This window comes from Muscardinus avellanarius (genome assembly GCF_963383645.1).
Source record: "Muscardinus avellanarius genome assembly, chromosome: 7".
Taxonomy (NCBI): Eukaryota; Metazoa; Chordata; class Mammalia; order Rodentia; family Gliridae; genus Muscardinus; species Muscardinus avellanarius.
This window is the reverse complement of record NC_137793.1, coordinates 67,940,046-67,957,054: the sequence shown is the minus strand read 5'-3', so window position 1 is coordinate 67,957,054 and position 17,009 is coordinate 67,940,046. Positions and strand designations below refer to the sequence as shown.

Sequence of the window (17,009 nt, the reverse complement as noted above, 5' to 3'; positions counted from 1 at the left end):
AAAATAAAATAACAAAATAAATAAATTTTTACTTTGTTACTTATATTCAAACAGTTTAAATAGAAACATAAGAGATATTTTAAAATATATAAATCAAGTTTCTACAGGTAAATAATACAACATTTGAGATTGCAAAAACACTGCATGTGTCAGACACTGTAGAAGAAAAACATAACTACATAAAAATACAAACATAATATATCAAAATTCATAGGATGCTGCTAAAGTAGTAATTATAGTAAAATTAATAGCATTATACATATTAGAAAAGATGGAAGATCTTAGATTAATATTTTCAGTTTCCATCTTGAGAAACTAAAAATAAAAGAGCATGTTTAACCCAAAGCAAGAAAAAGAGTATAAATTAATGAAATAACAAACAAAGATAATTTTTAAAATTCTGAACTCAACAGCTAAAGATAAATAAAATTGATAAACGTCTAACTAGGCTGATTAAGAGAGAGAGAAGAGAGAAATTACTGGTATCTAGAGTAAGATAAGTAACTAAACATTACTAGAGTTTCTGTAAATATTAAAAGTAAAATTAAGTAATATTGTGAACAAATTGTTAATTGATGCCAATAAATTGGAGAGTTAGGTAAATTGGACAAATTCCTTAAAAGGCACAGACTGCCAAGGCTCACTCAGAAATAAACATTTTAACCTGGTGTGGTGGCTCGTGCTTGTTATCCCAGCATTTGGGAAGCTGAGACAGGAGGATCCAGTTTCGCGGACAGCCTCAGCTACTTAGTGAGGCCCTTTGCAACCCAGTGAGATCCTGTTTCAAAATATAGAATAAAAAATTGGGCTGAGGGTGTCGCTTGGAGGTAGAATGCCCCTGGGTTCCATCCCCAGTACTGCAATAAACAAATAAATAACAGATAAACTGCATAGCCTATATCTATTTTAAAATTTTAATTTATAAGTTAAAAGTCTTTAAGCAAAGAACACTTCAAGCATAGATGACTTCACTTGAAAAGAAGAAACTTTTAAGTAAGAGATAGTATTAATGCTGTCCATAGTATATTTCATTCTGTTAAAATTCAATTTCTTTTTCTTTTTCTTTTTTAGCACTGGGGATTGAACCCAGGGGCGTTCTACCTTCAAGCTGAACCCCCAGCCCTAGTTTTTATTCTTTATTTTGAAACATGGTCTCACTAAGTTGTGGAAGGCCTCACTAAGTAGCTGAGACTGGCCTTGAGCCTGTGATCCTCCTCCCAAGTACTGGGATTACAAGCATGCACTGTCATGTCCAACTAAATTTCAATTTCAGATCATTCATTGATATTGTAAAAAAAAAAATACTGAAGCTGGGTGTAAAGAAATACTGAAGTGCACACCTGTAATTCCAGGGAGGCTGAGACAGAAGGATTACAGGTTTAAGGCCAACCTCATCAACTTGGCAACTTAGTGAGGCCTTGTTTCAAAATAAAAAATAAAATAAGGCAGGGGGGTGTAGCTACTGTAGAATGCCCCTAGGTTCAATCCCCTGTACCACAGGGGGGAAAAAAAGAAAGAAAAAAGAAATGCTAAAAAAAACTACAAAACATGCTAGCAGTTGTAGTCACAATATCTCCGAGCAAAAATATGGTCAAATTGTTCATCAACCAAAGAATATATAAATCACAGTATACTTATATAACTGAATATTAAAAAGCAATATAAAAAGACAAACTACTGATACATGCAATACCACTTATGGGTCTCATAGACATTATTGAATGAAAGAAGCCAGGCATCAAAAAAAAAGAGTAAATGCCATTATTCCATTTATTTATGCAGTGTCAGAAGAAAAACTAATCTATGTAAACAGTAGTTATCTTTGGCGTGTGGTGTGTGTGTGTGTGTGTGTGTGTGTGTGTGTAGTTAAAACAAAAAAGGCAAAGAGGACATTGCTTCTTACCCACTCATGAAGTCCCCAAAGATGTAGAGGCCGTTGAGATTTGGGGATTCACAGCCGCGGTAGACATAACCTCCAGTAACAGACTTCCCCACTGAGTGGCCATAAGCATAGATTGGCAAAATGTCATCTGTTCAAGAACAACAAAGAGTATGTGTGTCATCATCAAATGCTGGAAAGGAAAAAGGGGCTTTTTAATGCAGTTGTCTGGTTCAGTGAAGAATGTCTTAGCTCTTGACCATCAGTAGGATAGTTAGGCTAGTAAATCATGTTTATTTTATATTTGGGAACCCCCTGTTGGACTGCTATCTAATGCTCAAATTTCCCCCATCTATATGACAGGAGTATGAAGATCCATACACCTGAGTCTCTTCCATAGTCCTTCAGGACAGATACTCAGGTTTAAGGATATGGAAAAGATTGTACCAGGCATGGCGGCACATGCTTGTAATCCAGTACTTGGGAGGCTAACGCAGATTCTTGGCCAGCCTCAGCTACTTAATGAGACCCTGTTTCAAAATAAAGAATAAAAAAGAAGACTGAGGGAGTAGCTTGGAGGTAGAATGCATCTAGGTACCATCCTCAGTAGCACACAAAAAAAGAAAATATTGCTTTGTATCTAAACAAACAAAAAAGAGCCAGGCACAGTGCTGCACACCTGTAATCCCAGTACTTATGAAGCTAAGATAGGAGGATCATAGGTTCAAGGCCAGTATACAGTAACTTTAGAGAGACACTGGGTCAAAATAAAAATTTAAAAGGTCTGTGAATGGGTGTAGCTTAGTGGTAGAATGCCCCTTAGTTCAATCCCTAATACCACCCCCTCCAACACACCCACACAAAGAACAAAGAGAGACTAAGAAAAGGCCAGTACACTGGAATTTTGATCCAGGTGGGGATTCTAACACACTTTGATTATTAATGTTGGGGACTGCACTCTTCCTTGGTATAAATAGAGCATCATTTCAGGCACTGTCTCAATTGGGAAGCAAATAAAAAGATGCAGCCACCAATCTTGCTCCGGCCGTGGCTCTCAAAACAGTTTGCCTAGGCATCGTATGGGTATAGATTCTTCATCAGTTAGGTTTGGCATAGAACATAGGAATCTACTTGTAACAAACAGTCTTTTAATTGGCTTTATTTTTTTATTCTTGAGTTAGCAACATTTATTTGCATAAAATGGAATGGCCTAAGCAAAGGAGGCTGGTTTTACAAAAAGATTAGCTTGAAAAAAAATCAGAAATAAAAAACAGATTGGTCATTTTATTTACTTTCCTTGTAAAGCAGAGACAAAAGATAAAAAATAGGAAAATAGCTGATGAATTAACATCAAGAATCTACTTTTCAACAAGTACCATGAAGGCATTTCTGGTGTTTATGGCTAGAGGACCATTTAGAAAAGCCCTGTCCCACAGGACACAACCAGGCGCTATTTTTTTTTTTTGTCTTGTTCTTTTTCTTTTCTTTTCTTTTCTTTTCTTTTTTGTACTAGAGATTGAATCCAGAGGCCTTCTACCTCTGAGCTACTCCTCAGCCCTATTTTATATTGAAAGAGAGTCCCCCTAAGTTGCTGAGGACCTCACTACTTGCTGAGGCTGTTCTTGAACCCACAATCCTCCTGTCTCAGCCTCCCAAGTGCTGGGATCACAGGTGTCCACCATCACATTCAGCTATCACCAGTCACAATTTAAAGGACCTGGAGGACACGCTCCAGTTTTATTCCCCACCTCCACTTCCACCTCACTCAATTCATTTAAGAAATTACCTGGACAGCTTCTCACTCACCCAAAGAGGCATTGCGGCAGAGCTTTTTGTCGTAACATTCAAACCCTTCCTTTGCCCTCCAGCCATAGTTTCCTCCTTTAACAATGAGATCAACTTCTTCAAACCTGTTCTGGCCCACGTCTCCACAGAACATCCGGCCTCGGCCCTGGTGTGTAATGTGGTCCCCTCGGTCCACAGAACAGCGCCACATGTTTCTGATCCCATAGGCATAAATGGCAGGGTGGGCTCCTGGCTCAGAAACAAAGGGATTGTCCAAGGGGATTCGGTAGCGTTTGCCATCTGAGCCTGCCCCATTCACATCAATTCTTAACACTTTTCCCAGCAAGGAACTTCTGAAAGACAGAAAGCCAAGAAAACAGGCCCAGGTAAGTAGGGACTTGGGACCGAAGGAGATCCACCCAGGAAGGTTGACTAATAGTAGACCAGGAGATCTCTGGGATCATGGGGGCAGAGTGACGTGTGTTTGTGTGTGTGTGTGTGTGTGTGTGTGTGTGTGTGTGTGTGTTACTCAGGATTGAACCCAGGGGCATTCTACCTCTGAGTTAGATCCTCAATCATTTTGATTTTGTATTTTTATTTTGAAACAGGGTCTCACTAGGTTTCTGAGAGTCTTGCTACATTGCTAAGGCTGTCCTCGAGCTTGCCATCCTGCTGTCTCAGCCTTCTAAATACTGGGATCACAGGTGTGCACCACCACACCCAGCAACATTTTTTTTTCTTTTAAATATATACAAGATGTTAAGAATTTCCCATTTGGGGCTCAAGAAGAATCATTAAGCCAGCATTTTCTGTGATCCTGGGTCCATATGACCCTGAAGAAGTTGCAGCCTTAATTTTTTGTTTTAATGATATGAGGATGGTTTCTCTTTGATTTGGCTAATACTATGAATTAATTTTTAAAAGCTGGTTTTATTTCTCATCAGATAGCCAAGTGACCAGTAGGTAGAAAAGAGACTTTTAAGAGGCTCCACCAATAGCTTCCCTCTCTAGTTTTCATTTCATCAGTGTATGACACCATACTGCAGTGCGGTTGTGATAAAAGGGTCAGATGAGTCCTTGTGCATGTGGTACTTGATTTCTGAATCACAGTAAGCATTCAACAAATGTTAGCTTTGTATAATTATTGTTAACCTTAATATTTTTATTACTAGGACCAACAGGAGCTGAGTGTTTACTTGTTCAAGGGGCAGAAGGACCACGTGGCCTTTCCGGGCAGTGCAGCGCCAGTGGGCTCTGGCACCACACTGTCTGAGTTGAAATTCTAGCTTTGCCATTAACTTGCTGTGTGAATTCTGTGCCTCCAGCTTCTTGTCTGTAAAATAGATTTCATGATACCTATATGACAAGGGATTCATTCATTCCATACATATTTATAGTGGGCCAGGCATGCTGGTGATGCACCAATTAGCAAAATAGATAAAAATTCTTGCTTTTGAAGGTTGTTAGGATTACATCTTCAAGTGCACATAAAATATCTAGAAGAGTTTTTGACACACAGTAAGTACTTATTCCACATTTACTCTCAGTGACTAATTTTGTGTGTGTCCCTAGGACCCAGAACAAAGCCTAGAACATAGTGCTCAATACTACTGTCAAGATGAAGTTAATGAAGTTAATTGGTTGATTGTCATGGTTAGTATACTGCCATATACTGTATATATGTGTATATGTGTATCTTTTGTGTATATTCGTGTGTGTATATATATATATATATGTGTGTGTGTGTGTATTGTATGTGTGTGTACATATATATTTTTTTTCTTTTGCAGTACTGGGGATGGAACCCAGGGTCATTCTACCTCCGAGCTACACCCCCCAGGCCTATTATTTATTTATTTATTTATTTTGGTGGTACTGGGGTTCCTAGAAACCCTTCTACCTCCGGGCTACACTCCCAGACCTATTTTATATTTTATTTGGAAACAGGGTTTCTTTAGCCAGCAAGGCTGACTTCGAACCAAGGCAATCCTCCTGTCTCCACCTCCCAAGCGCGGGGATTACAAGTGTGCACCACCATGCCCAGCCGTTATACTTTATTTTGAAACAGGGTCTCACTGAGTTGCAGAGAACCTCACTAAGTAGCTGAGGCTGTCTGCAAACCTCAGTACTTTTGTCTTGTAATGCTGGGATTACAAGCATGCACCACCAAGCCCAGCTGCTAACATATATTTTAAATTCTGAATTCTTCTTTACATAGCACTCTGAAAGTTACATTGAGTATCCATACTATTGACTACTAAAGTATATCATGTCCTTTATCTATGGGACAAAAAACTAAATGCCCCTCTCATTTGCCATGATAGAGGGGACTATATCTTGTAGAACGTGATTTGGATTTGGTTGCATCTTGACAAGAATTCACTCTAAAGGAATGGGGCCCCTGCCTCCATCCATCTAGCTTACTTGTTCTGAGCATTTCCAAATTGGCCGAAGGGATCCCCAGCCTGCCCTCCATCCCCAGTGAATATGTACAAATAGCCATCCAGGCCAAAAAGAAGTTGTCCGCCATTGTGATTTGAGGCTGGTTCTTCTATCTCCAAGATGACCCTGGAAGAGAAAAATAAACTATGCATTAGACTTTGACCTGGCTGGGTACACATCTTCAAGAGACACCCACAAATGACTGGTCCAAGGCACCAGGGTCTGCCAAGGCAGCCAAGATCTGCTTCTGAGTTTCCAAGGATCCCAAAGCAGAGAGCCTGGAGCTCTGCGATGCCCTGATGTTTGGCATAACTCCTTCATGGATCATTTTTTAAGCCACAACTTCACAAGCTGAGACACAGCCAGGGGAATGGTCTGCTTTTCTAGCACTTGGCAGGAGTCTCTGCTCTCTTAGAACCCTCAGTCCCTTCCTTTGTGCAAGTTAGCAGGTTGGTCTGTCAGTTCTTCATGCTTTTTTCCAATCCTTCAGTCTGTCTATGATGGAAAAAGAGACAGAACAGAAGAGAAGGGAAGAGAGATGGTAGCAGGAAAACAACATGAGCTTGGGGTGAGCCCGATCTCAGTTCTCATCTGACCTTGCACCAAAGGCTTTCCAGGCTTATACTCTAGCTTCTTGTGAAGGTGAGAGATCCCACATTCAAAGTAAAAGTTCTGGAGTCTAACAGCCTCACAGTAATTAGGATCCTTCTAACAGCCTCACAGTAATTAGGATCCTGTAAATATTTAACATGTCAATATAAGTAATATCAACATGTTAATGATATTTATAATTACTTCTCAAACCCTCTGGCCGCTAGTCCTTGTTTATCCTCTGTACAGACAATGGCTCTAATTAGGGTATACAGGATAATGGCTACACCCCAAAAAGCACCTTGTATCAAGAGTTGAACTGGGACTGTCTTCACTAACCATCAATGGCTCCTCCACAACTTTTAAGCTAGTGCTCTGAAGCCTGTGCCCCCTCTCAAAGGACTGACTGGCATGCGTTCGAAACACAATATCGAGCTGCTGCAGATTCTCACCTCTCCGATTTGGGGTCAGCTTTATTGGGATCAGCCCGAGAAACCTTCATCTCACTAATCCGGATCTTTTCTACCTTTTTCTTGCCCAGGCACGAATAATAAATATAGAACTTGCGGTTGCGGCGGAATTTGGGGTGAAAAGCCAGCCCCAAGAATCCTCTCTCGTCCCCAATCCAGGGAGTGGTCAACACGATGCTCTTGAGGTCCAGGAAGGGTTGCTCCAGGCGACTCCCGTCAGGCAGATACACCCACACCACCCCCACCTGCTCGGCCACAAAGAACCGGTGGGTGCCATCCGCGGCGTGGACCATGGAGACCGGGTTCCGCAGCCCGTTGGCCACCTCCGCCACGCAGAGCTGCAGGCAGCCCTGTCCACCCTCGGCCACCACGCCCAGGTTGCGGTTGAGGTGGTCATTCCTCAGGACGTCGGGGAAGCAGTAGTCCTCATCCGGGAGGCTGAGGAGGTGGCAGAAACGGGCACCGTCTCTCGCCTGGGCCTCCTGGAGGCCGCGGTCCTTGGTCAGCAGGGAGATGGCCGAGTAGCAGTTAGAATGGAAGGCCGAGCAGTAGTCGGAGCAGAGCCCGGGAAGGTTCCGCAGGGGCGTGTGAGGGTTCTCAGCGTCATAGAGGTGTGCTGCGTAGGGTGAGCACTCCTGCAAAAAAACAGGGCGCTCAGTCTCAGTCTGACCACACAAAAAGGGGCTTTGCTCATTTGGTTGTGATGCTGGGGATTGGTAAGTCTGAGCTACACCCCCAGCTCTCTCTCTCTGTGTGTGTGTGTGTGTGTGTGTGTGTGTGTGTGTGTGTGTGTTGCTGGGGACTGAGCCCAGGGCATTCTATCTCTGAACTACACCCCTACCCCAATTTTTTATTCATTATTTTGAAACAGGGTCTCACTAAGTTTCAGAGGGCCCCACTAAGTAGCTGAGGCTGGCTGTGAACCTGAAATCCTCCTGTCTCAGCCTCCCAAGTACTGGGATTACAAGCATGCGCCACCACGCCCGGCTTGCCCTTTTTATTTTTTATTTTGAGATAGGGTCTAGATAAGGCTGAGTTGCCCAGGCCCACCCCAAATTTGCAATCCTCCAGCCTCAGACTCCTGAATAGTTAAGATTACAGGCTGTGCCACCAAGCCCAGCTGGATTATGGAGTTTGTTTGTTTGTTTGTTTGTTTGTTTGTTTGTTTTTACAAACTACTGGTGAATCACTTCTTTGTCTCAAATTGTCTTTTTTTTTCTTTAAACAACTTTATTGACATACAAGTTTTTGCTATCAACATTAGTGTACAATTTTTTTCTGTAATGGTGTTTGAACCCAGCAGTATTCTACCTCTGAGTTACATCCCTAGTCCTTATTTATTTAATTTTTGAGGTACTGGTGATGAAACCCAGGGGCATCCTACTTCCAACCTATACCTCCAGCCCGGCTTTTTATTCTTTATTTTGAAATAGGGTCTCACTGAGTTGCAAAGAGCCTCACTAAGTAGCTGAGGCTGGCAGCAAACCGTGATCCTCCTGTCTCAGCCTCCCTAATGCTATGATTACAAGTGTGAGCTACCACACCCAGCTTTTATTTTTTATTTTTAAACACAATCTCACTAAATTGCACAGAGCCACACCACAGTTGCTGAGGCTGGCCACGAACCTGCAATTCTCCTGTCTCTGCCTCCCAGGTACTGGGATTACATGTGTCACCACATCTGGCTTATTTTTTCATGCTGTTACTGGTGCATTCTATTCTCACATCACAATGTAGATTACAGTGATAGTGACTTATATGCACACCACACTTGGTGGGCTTTCCCCCAACTCTCTCCCCATAGCCCCTCCCCATGCAGGATATTGATATTGGCATTGGTGTTCTTACACATGTACACAATTGAGTCAAATTTTCTATTCAGTTAATGCTCTTAGGCAGAAAGGAAAGGGGTGGGGGGGGGAGTCTTCAGCATTGCAATTTATTTTTTAATACTTAAAGTATATTAAATGATGAATGAATTTTTTAAAAGATAGTATCAAGCTTCTCCTTTTTTCTTTATTTAATCAATGCTGTATCTGCAAGATTTTATCAAATCTGAAGCCATTTGGCAAAAGTTTAGAATGTATTAAATCTGGATATTTGATATACAATGCAAATTATTTAATTTTATGTATTTTCCATATATTTGAAATATTTTGTCATTAATGTTAAAATAATCAGCTGGGTGTGGTGGCACACATTTGTAATCCCAGTATATTTGGGAGCCTGAGACAGGAGGATTACAAATTCGCAGCCAGCCTCATCTACTTAGTGAGGCCCTCCACAATTTAATGAGACTCTGTTTCAAAATAGAGATTAAAAAAATAGGGCTGGGGGTATAGCTCAGAGGTAGAATGCTCCTGGGTTCAATCCCTAGTACTGCAAAAAAAATAAATAAATAAATAAAATAAAAATGAATATCAGAAAGTCGGGCGTGGTGGAGCATGCTTATAATCCCCACGCTTGGGAGGTGGAGACGGGAGAATCACACAGGTTCAAAGCCAGCCACGCTGGCTTTAGAGACCCTGTTTCCAAATAAAAATATAAAATAGGTCTGGGAGTATAGCCCAGAGGTAGAAGGGTTTCCAGGAACCCCAGTACCACCAAAAGAAAAAAAAATGGATATCAGATAATAGATATAAGATATATCATCTCCTAGGAATTCTTCAGGTATGTTTTATTTATTTGTTTGTTTGTTTGTTTGTTTGTTTGTTGGTGGTACTGAGGATGGAACTCAGGGGCCTTCTACCTCTGGGCTACACTCCTAGACCTATTTTATATTTTATTTGGAAACAGGGTCTCTTAAGCCAGTGGAGGCTGTCTTCAAACCTGCGTGATCCTCCTGCCTCAGCCTCCCAAATGTGGGGATTACAAGTGTGCGCCACCATGCCTGGCTTCAGGTATGTTTTAAAAGTATTTATGGTTAATATGTACAAGACACAGCTGGGTGTAGTGGGCGCATGCTTATAATCCCAGCATTTGGGAAGCTGAGACTGGAGGATCGCGGTTCGTGGGCAGCCTCAGCTATTTAGTGAGGCCCTTTGCAACTCAGTGAGAGCCTGTTTCAAAATAAAGAATAAAAATAAGCCTGGGGATATAGCTCAGGGGAAGAATGCCCCTGGGTTACATGTTCCATCCCCAGAATATATATATATATTGTGTATATATATATATATATATATATATATATATATATATACACACAAAACACTATGGTGGTGTAGCCCCAGCATTTGGGAGGCTGAGACAGGAGGACTGTGGTTTGCAGACAGCCTTTTGCAACTCAGTGAGCCCCTGTTGCCAAATACAGAATAAAAAAGGACTTGGGGTATAGCTCGGAGGCAGAATGCCCCTAGGTTTTACCCCCAGTACCCCCCTAAAAAAAAAACTCACTATGGTGGGAGCTCTAAATTTTTATGTGCTTTTATTGATGCACTATAGTCTCACATCATAATGTAAATTATGTTGACATGCACACAGCACTTGGTGCCCCCCCCCAGCTATCCATATTTGAATTTTGATTTTCGGCAATATCTGACTATTCTTTATATATGTGTCTAGAGGAGTATCTGCTACTTGGACTTCCCTAGATTATAGCAGTTTTTAGAAGAAAATATAATTTTGTGGGCAATCAGCTCCCAATAGCAATGAAAGATACAGGCAATTAAGATTTGGAAAGTAAGGTAGATTCTTTGGTAGAGTTTGGGGCGATATGACCATCCTCCTGAGCACGAACTGCCCTCCAAGCTAGCCAGCTGTGCAGTCCTGACTCGGGGCCGCTGTTTTCCCATCACTTCACAAAGGAACCAGCAGCATTTCTCACGCATTTGAGTTTCCTCTTCTCCTGTTTCCCGACTGCAGTTTGCAGAGCACGCGCTTGGTTATCAGGCAGAGGGAAAGGAGCCGCCCAGAGAGCCAGTGTCTCTCCTTGGGCTGTCTGGATGCTTGTCAGAGGAACAAGAAGCAAAAGGCCACCTCACTGATTCCATTCACTTTTGGGGAGTGGGAAAAAGAGAGGAGGAACACAGAAATAAGAATGAAATAGTAAGGAATGGAATGGGGTGGTGGGGATGTAACCACCTCCATGGCACCCTCTCATGTACCTATTTAGAGTTTGCAAAGTTGCTGGTAACTAACAAACAGTTCTCTATTTTAAGGATAAGAGAAGTCAGGCCCCTTAGTGTCTCTACTATGTGACTCAACTGTGGCTTAGTTGAGTCTCTTCTATGTGCCATACCCTGTTCTCAGCACTGGAGAGCAGCAGGAAGCGAGGTACACAAAGTATTCTGAGCTCAGGCTTCCTGGAGCTCAGGAGACCATCAAGGAAATGGGCCAGTGTGGTCATTACTATGGCATGATGTGATCAAAAGGTCACAAGACCTGGAATCTAAACAGCTAGAATTGTACCCCAACTACGCTTGGGAGGCTGAGACAGGAGGATCTCACGGGTTCGAAGCCAGCCTCAGCTACTTAGTGAGGCTCTCAGCAACTTAGACCCTCTTTCCAAATAATTATATATATATATATATATATATATATATATATATATATATATATATATGGGAGTATAGCCTGGAGGTAGAAAGCCTCTGGGTTCCACGCCCAGTATCACAAAAAAATAATAATAATAGAATTGTACCCTAGGACTGTGTGACCTTGGACAAGTGGTTCCAGTAAACTGGAATCCATAAGAACTACCCATAAAGTCATTGCTAGAAATATACATCATTTGCAGAAGATGAGAGAACTTCTACATAGTAAAAAAAAAAAAAAAACCAGGAGTACTGTTTTCTCAAATTCTTCTTCCTCAAGTCCCTGAAAGAAAAAAGGTGCTGAATGTGGTTTTATAAAACCTCACTCAAGGAGAAAGGAGGAAAGGGGAGGCATCTTCAACAGGGGAAATCTCAGAAATAAACTGCCTCAGTGCTGCTCACAAAAACCCTGCTTCGCTGGGCCTGTGACACACGCCTGTACTCCCAGAAATTGCAGGGCTGAGACAGGAAGATTACAGGTTGGAGGCCAGTCTCAGCACTTTAGTGAGATCCCAGCAACTTAAGGAGATCCTGTAGTGAGCGTGTACAGCCCTGAGGCATGCCACCCAGGCAGTTGGCTTCCATTCCACGCCTCAATGGCAATTCTTTCCCCAACTCTGAGAAGCTCAGATATTCCCCCTGCACCACATGCAGGGAATTAGGATGGCCACTCCAGAACAGTAGCAGCAAAGTACAGCAGCAAATGATGTGAATGCCATGGGGGATTTCAGATAGATCAAAGGCCTGCCCGGACTTCTGTTACATCAGTAGACTGATCCTTTCCTGTGACCTCTTTCATCAGTTCTCTCCCTGAACCCCCAAACATACTCTTCCATAAAGTTGGTGTGTTTAGCTAGCCCACAGCCAGCAAACTTTCAAGCTGAGCTCAACTAAGGCGACACCTCCCAGGGATGTGGGTTTTGGCCACTGGTGCTCTCAGAAACTCTGAGTCATCGACACTCAGCGGCTTGAAATTCTCTCCAACCAGCTCTGGACTAAGACAAGGCAGGCAGAACCCCTGGGAGAGCCCCTTGGCACAAAACCCAGCCCAGCAAGTACAGGACCCCAGCAAATGCCACCACTCTGTCCCTTACACACTCTGTAAGTGCCACTGGGATACTGAGCCCAGCTCTTCAACCATTGCCAGTGGACATGAACAGCAGCTACTCTGAGTGTTCCTTGAAAAGCATCTCTCTCATTTTTCTGACACCTGAGGAAGAACCCCAAAGAGAGAGTTTGGGGTAACCGGTGGAGACCAAACTCGGCACATTCTCTCCTCTGTGTACCTGTTCAGAGCCTGCACCTCTAACATCAGGCACTGGGCAGGTGAGCTTCTAAAAGGCTGGGTGTCCAAAGCGCCCTCCCTCTGGGATTGACAGTTCAGCTCGGCAACCTTGACGGTGAGGTTGGTGGGCGCTTGGCCCAGCTGGCTCCTCCTCTTTGCCTCAGGTTCCATACACTCAGACCTACCTGGCAAAGGATGTCTTTAATGTAACCTCCACACAGCTTGTGGTCCTTCAGATCAAAGTAGTTCATAATGTCCCAGTACCTGGCAGCGATGCGGTGGTCCTTGCTCTGGTCACAACAGCCAAAGGACTCATAGTCAGAGCAAAACTCCAGGTGCAGGGGAGGCCGGAAGGGAGGCCCGTAGTCCAGGCACTGGGGGTGCCCTTGCAGCAAGCCTACCTGGCCCCAAAAGAATATGAGACACAGGCAGACAGCAGGAAGAGAGAGCCGGGGGGCCCAGCAATGAGGGCTGCCCCTCAGACTAGGAGTGGACTTGCTGGGCATGTTGGCCCTAGGAACACTGGGCTGCTGTGTTTGTTCAGGTTGGCTTTCCTGCTCTGCCCAAGATCCCTCCCTCTCTTCCTACCCACCTCCCCAACCCGTTTTCTCTTTCCTCTTCCCCCATTCCCGTCCCAGTTCACACTAGTGGTTTCTGAGCAGTGTCTGTCCTGTGGGCTGTTGGCTAAGCGTCCCTTGTGAAAAGCAACAGGAAGTGTCTCTACCTCTCTGTCTCATCCAACTGTGAAGCTGGCACAAATCTCAACGTCAGTGCTGCTTAGCCAAAAGGTACAAGCGTCGAAGGCAGAAGAGCCGTGATTCCTTAAAAACGGACTGGTATTCCTGCCGTGTCGGGGGCAGGCCAGGAAATTCGCAGTGTTTTTTTTTTCTTTACAGGCCAAGGACCCCACATGTTAAGAGTCCCAGATGGCTGACTCTGGTAGGCAAGCTACAGGCCTTCCTGCAGTGCTGAAGGGCACTGTGGATTCGGGTGGGCCTGGAAGACCGAGGCAGTGTGGTGGAAGGCAGGGAGCCATATGGTTCCTGTGATCCGGAAAGGTGAGGATGTGCTGGATGAGAGGACAGGTCATGAATCTTGAGCCAGGAGCAAAGAGAGGCAAGAGACAGTAAAGGAAGGGGAGGGAGCCTTCGCTCACACTGCCATAACAAATACCACAGAGGGATAAGTTATAATAGCAGATATTTCTATCTCACAGCTTAGCAGCCCGGGAAGCTCAAGTCAGGGGGTCGGGTGTCTGGTGAGAGCTCTGCTGCTCACTGTGGCACCCTAGTCTATGCTCACATGGCAGAAGGAACAACCCACTCCCTCAAGCCCCTTCACAGAAGCCCTAATTGCCTTCTAAAGGTACCACATCTTTTTTTCTCAGCTGGGGATTGAGCCAGGGCCTCATGCATGCTAAGCCACACTCTGCCGTTGAGTTGCACCCTCAGTTGCTATAGCTTGGATCTTGACTCTTCCCCCAAGGCCCGGGTGTCAGATGAAGGCGTGGTTCTCAGCCCTTGGCGCTATTGGGATCTTTAAGAGGAAGAAAATTAGGTCACGAAGGTCATGCCCTTGAAGGGGATATTGGGACCTGGGCTGTGGACCAAAACCACAACTCTTTTTTTTGCTGTTGTTTTGAAATAAGGTCTTGCTAGGTCTCACTACATTGCTGAGGCTGTCCTCGAACCTACAACCCTCCTGTCTCAGCCTCCTAAGTACTGGGATTACAGGCATGAATCACCACACCCAGCGAAGGCCCCACCTCTTAATACTAACATATTGACAATTAAATTTCAACATATTCAGACATAGACACATGGAGTAGGGCCCAGTGAAATCAGGAGTTAGCAAGAAATGTTTAGAACAATTGCATAAGGAAGCATGGGATATTTGCGCTATTCTTGCCAAGTCTATGTCTGCTTTCCTCACTTAGTAATACCCCAAAATTAGTACTTAAGAACGTATTTTGTAGCCAGGCATGGTGGTGCATGCTTGTAATCCCAGTACTTGAAAGGCTGAGACAGGAGGATTACAGGTTTGCAGCCAGCCTCAGCTACTTAGTGAGGCCTTCTGCAATTTAGTGAGACCCTGGTTTTTTTTTGTTTGTTTGTTTGTTTTTGTGGTACTGGGGTTCCTGGAAACCCTTCTACCTCCAGGCTACACTCCTAGACCTATTTTATACTTTTTATTTGGAAACAGGGTCTCTTAAACCAGCACGGCTGGCTTCAAACCTGCATGATCCTCATGTCTCCGCCTCCCAAGTGCGGGGATTACAAGCATGCAACATGTCCGGCTTTTTTTATTCAGCTATAAAGAAGAATAAAATAACAGTGTTTGCAAGAAGATGGAAGGAACTAGAAAACATTATGTTAAGTGAGATTAGTCAAGCACAGAAAGAGAAGGGACATATGTTTTCTCTAATATGCCCAAGCTAGGGAGTAGTGGTAATACCAGAGGGACTCCAGATGATGGAGGGGAAATCTCAGAAAAGCTTGATTGGAAAGATAGGAGAGGAAGAAAGCTGAGGTTGTTCAATTCAGGCGCTACATACAAATATGTGTAACAGCATAAATACAACATGGTTAACCTGGACACTCTCTATTGGGAGAGGAAAAGGGAAATGGAAGGGGAAGGACATGAAGCAGAATCTAAATGTACACCACTTTCAATATGTTCCACTTGTAAAAAATTAAAATTAAAAAAATAAAAAAGGATAAAAAATAGGGCTGGGGGTATAGTTCAGAGGTAGATGCCCCTGGGTTCAATCCTCAGTACTGCAAAAATATGTATTTTGCTTTGTACATGTCTCCCCTTGCACATAGCAAGCCTTTAGTAAATATTTCTTGACCCAGCAGATGAAGAGCATGGAGTCTTGAACTCACGCAGCCCCCAAAAGAAGTGTACATAGGGATATAGGTCCATGGGGATATTTGAAACTAAGGTCACTCTTCTCAGTATTTCCCATGCTTCCAGTCTGCCCTGAAATTTCCTTAATTGGCAAAATTTCCCCTTCAAAATATAGGTGAAATCCCAAGTTTCTTCTAGGTCCTAACACGACACTCCAGAGGCACCCCATCTGGCTCTCCCACTCAGCTCCAGAGTGGCCTTTGCCAGGATGTCATCAGAAACCTTGAGCCATCAGGAACCATGAGCCTCAAACTGGTCTGTACTAGCAATGCTCTCCACTAAAATAGCCCAAACAGCATTCAAAAATACATAATCATAGCACTTGGAAGGCTGAGACAGGAGGAGAACAGGTTCAAGTTCAGCTTCAGCAACACAGGAAGATTCTCAGCAATCTAGTAAGACCCTATTTCAAAACAAAATAAAAACTGGAGTGTAGATCTGAGGTAGAATTCCCTCAGATTCATTCCCCAGTACCCTCCACTGGGGGGAAAGTTGGAATGACTGTCAACAGCGACCTGCTTTCTTATTTGTACTATTCAATACCCTACCTAGCTCCTTTTTAAAACTTTTTGTGGTGCTACAGAATGAATCCAGGGAACCTCACAAATGCTGAGCAACTCTCTCCCACTGGGCTATGCTCCCAGCCCCTGCTTTTCAAAATGTAAAATTTTTAATTTTGAATTGCATCTGTGATTCGCTGATAACTGCACAATTTCCACTGGGTTGTTTGCTCAGAGGTCTGGATCGTGTCATTGCTCGAGAGGCCTTAGAATTGAGTAACACTTGACCTTACTTCAGCCCATGAATTCACAGCTTTCATGGCCTCAGAAACAGAGGTAACCATCCTGGGCTACACAAGAATGAGTGCTCTCTCTATGTAGAGGCTGAGTTTTTCCGTTTTTTTCCAATAACATTTATGTCTCAGTTTCTCTTTTGCCATGAAAAACATAAAAATCTTATCGTTTGGGGCAAATTCCTTGCAAGATTGCCAGGGAAAGGTCAGCTGGGTCATGGCATAGCAGTTGCATGAGCTTCTGATTAAAATGTTACATTTCAGGTGAGACTATTGAACATTTCAAATATAATTCCATAACACGTGATGATACAATAATTAA

At 43.4% G+C, this 17,009-nt stretch overlaps 2 protein-coding genes across 2 annotated transcripts in view; both read right to left on the bottom strand.

The window, feature by feature from the left end:
• HHIPL2 (HHIP like 2) overlaps positions 1 to 13,490 on the bottom strand; it is a gene marked incomplete at both ends in the record, with an annotated part of 34,624 nt that extends 21,134 nt beyond the window's left edge. The window contains 5 exons of the mRNA XM_080698706.1: positions 1,904 to 2,030; positions 3,686 to 4,017; positions 6,089 to 6,232; positions 7,150 to 7,802; positions 13,170 to 13,490. Of these exons, the coding sequence (XP_080554832.1) occupies positions 1,904 to 2,030; positions 3,686 to 4,017; positions 6,089 to 6,232; positions 7,150 to 7,802; positions 13,170 to 13,490 (1,577 nt within the window). The remainder of the gene's footprint in view (positions 1 to 1,903; positions 2,031 to 3,685; positions 4,018 to 6,088; positions 6,233 to 7,149; positions 7,803 to 13,169) is intronic.
• A 407-nt stretch (positions 13,491 to 13,897) lies between these two features.
• The window catches only part of TAF1A (TATA-box binding protein associated factor, RNA polymerase I subunit A), a gene marked incomplete at both ends in the record, with an annotated part of 38,132 nt that continues 35,020 nt past the window's right edge, over positions 13,898 to 17,009 (bottom strand). Inside the window, one exon of the mRNA XM_080698705.1 lies at positions 13,898 to 14,141. Within this exon, the coding sequence (XP_080554831.1) occupies positions 13,898 to 14,141 (244 nt within the window). The remainder of the gene's footprint in view (positions 14,142 to 17,009) is intronic.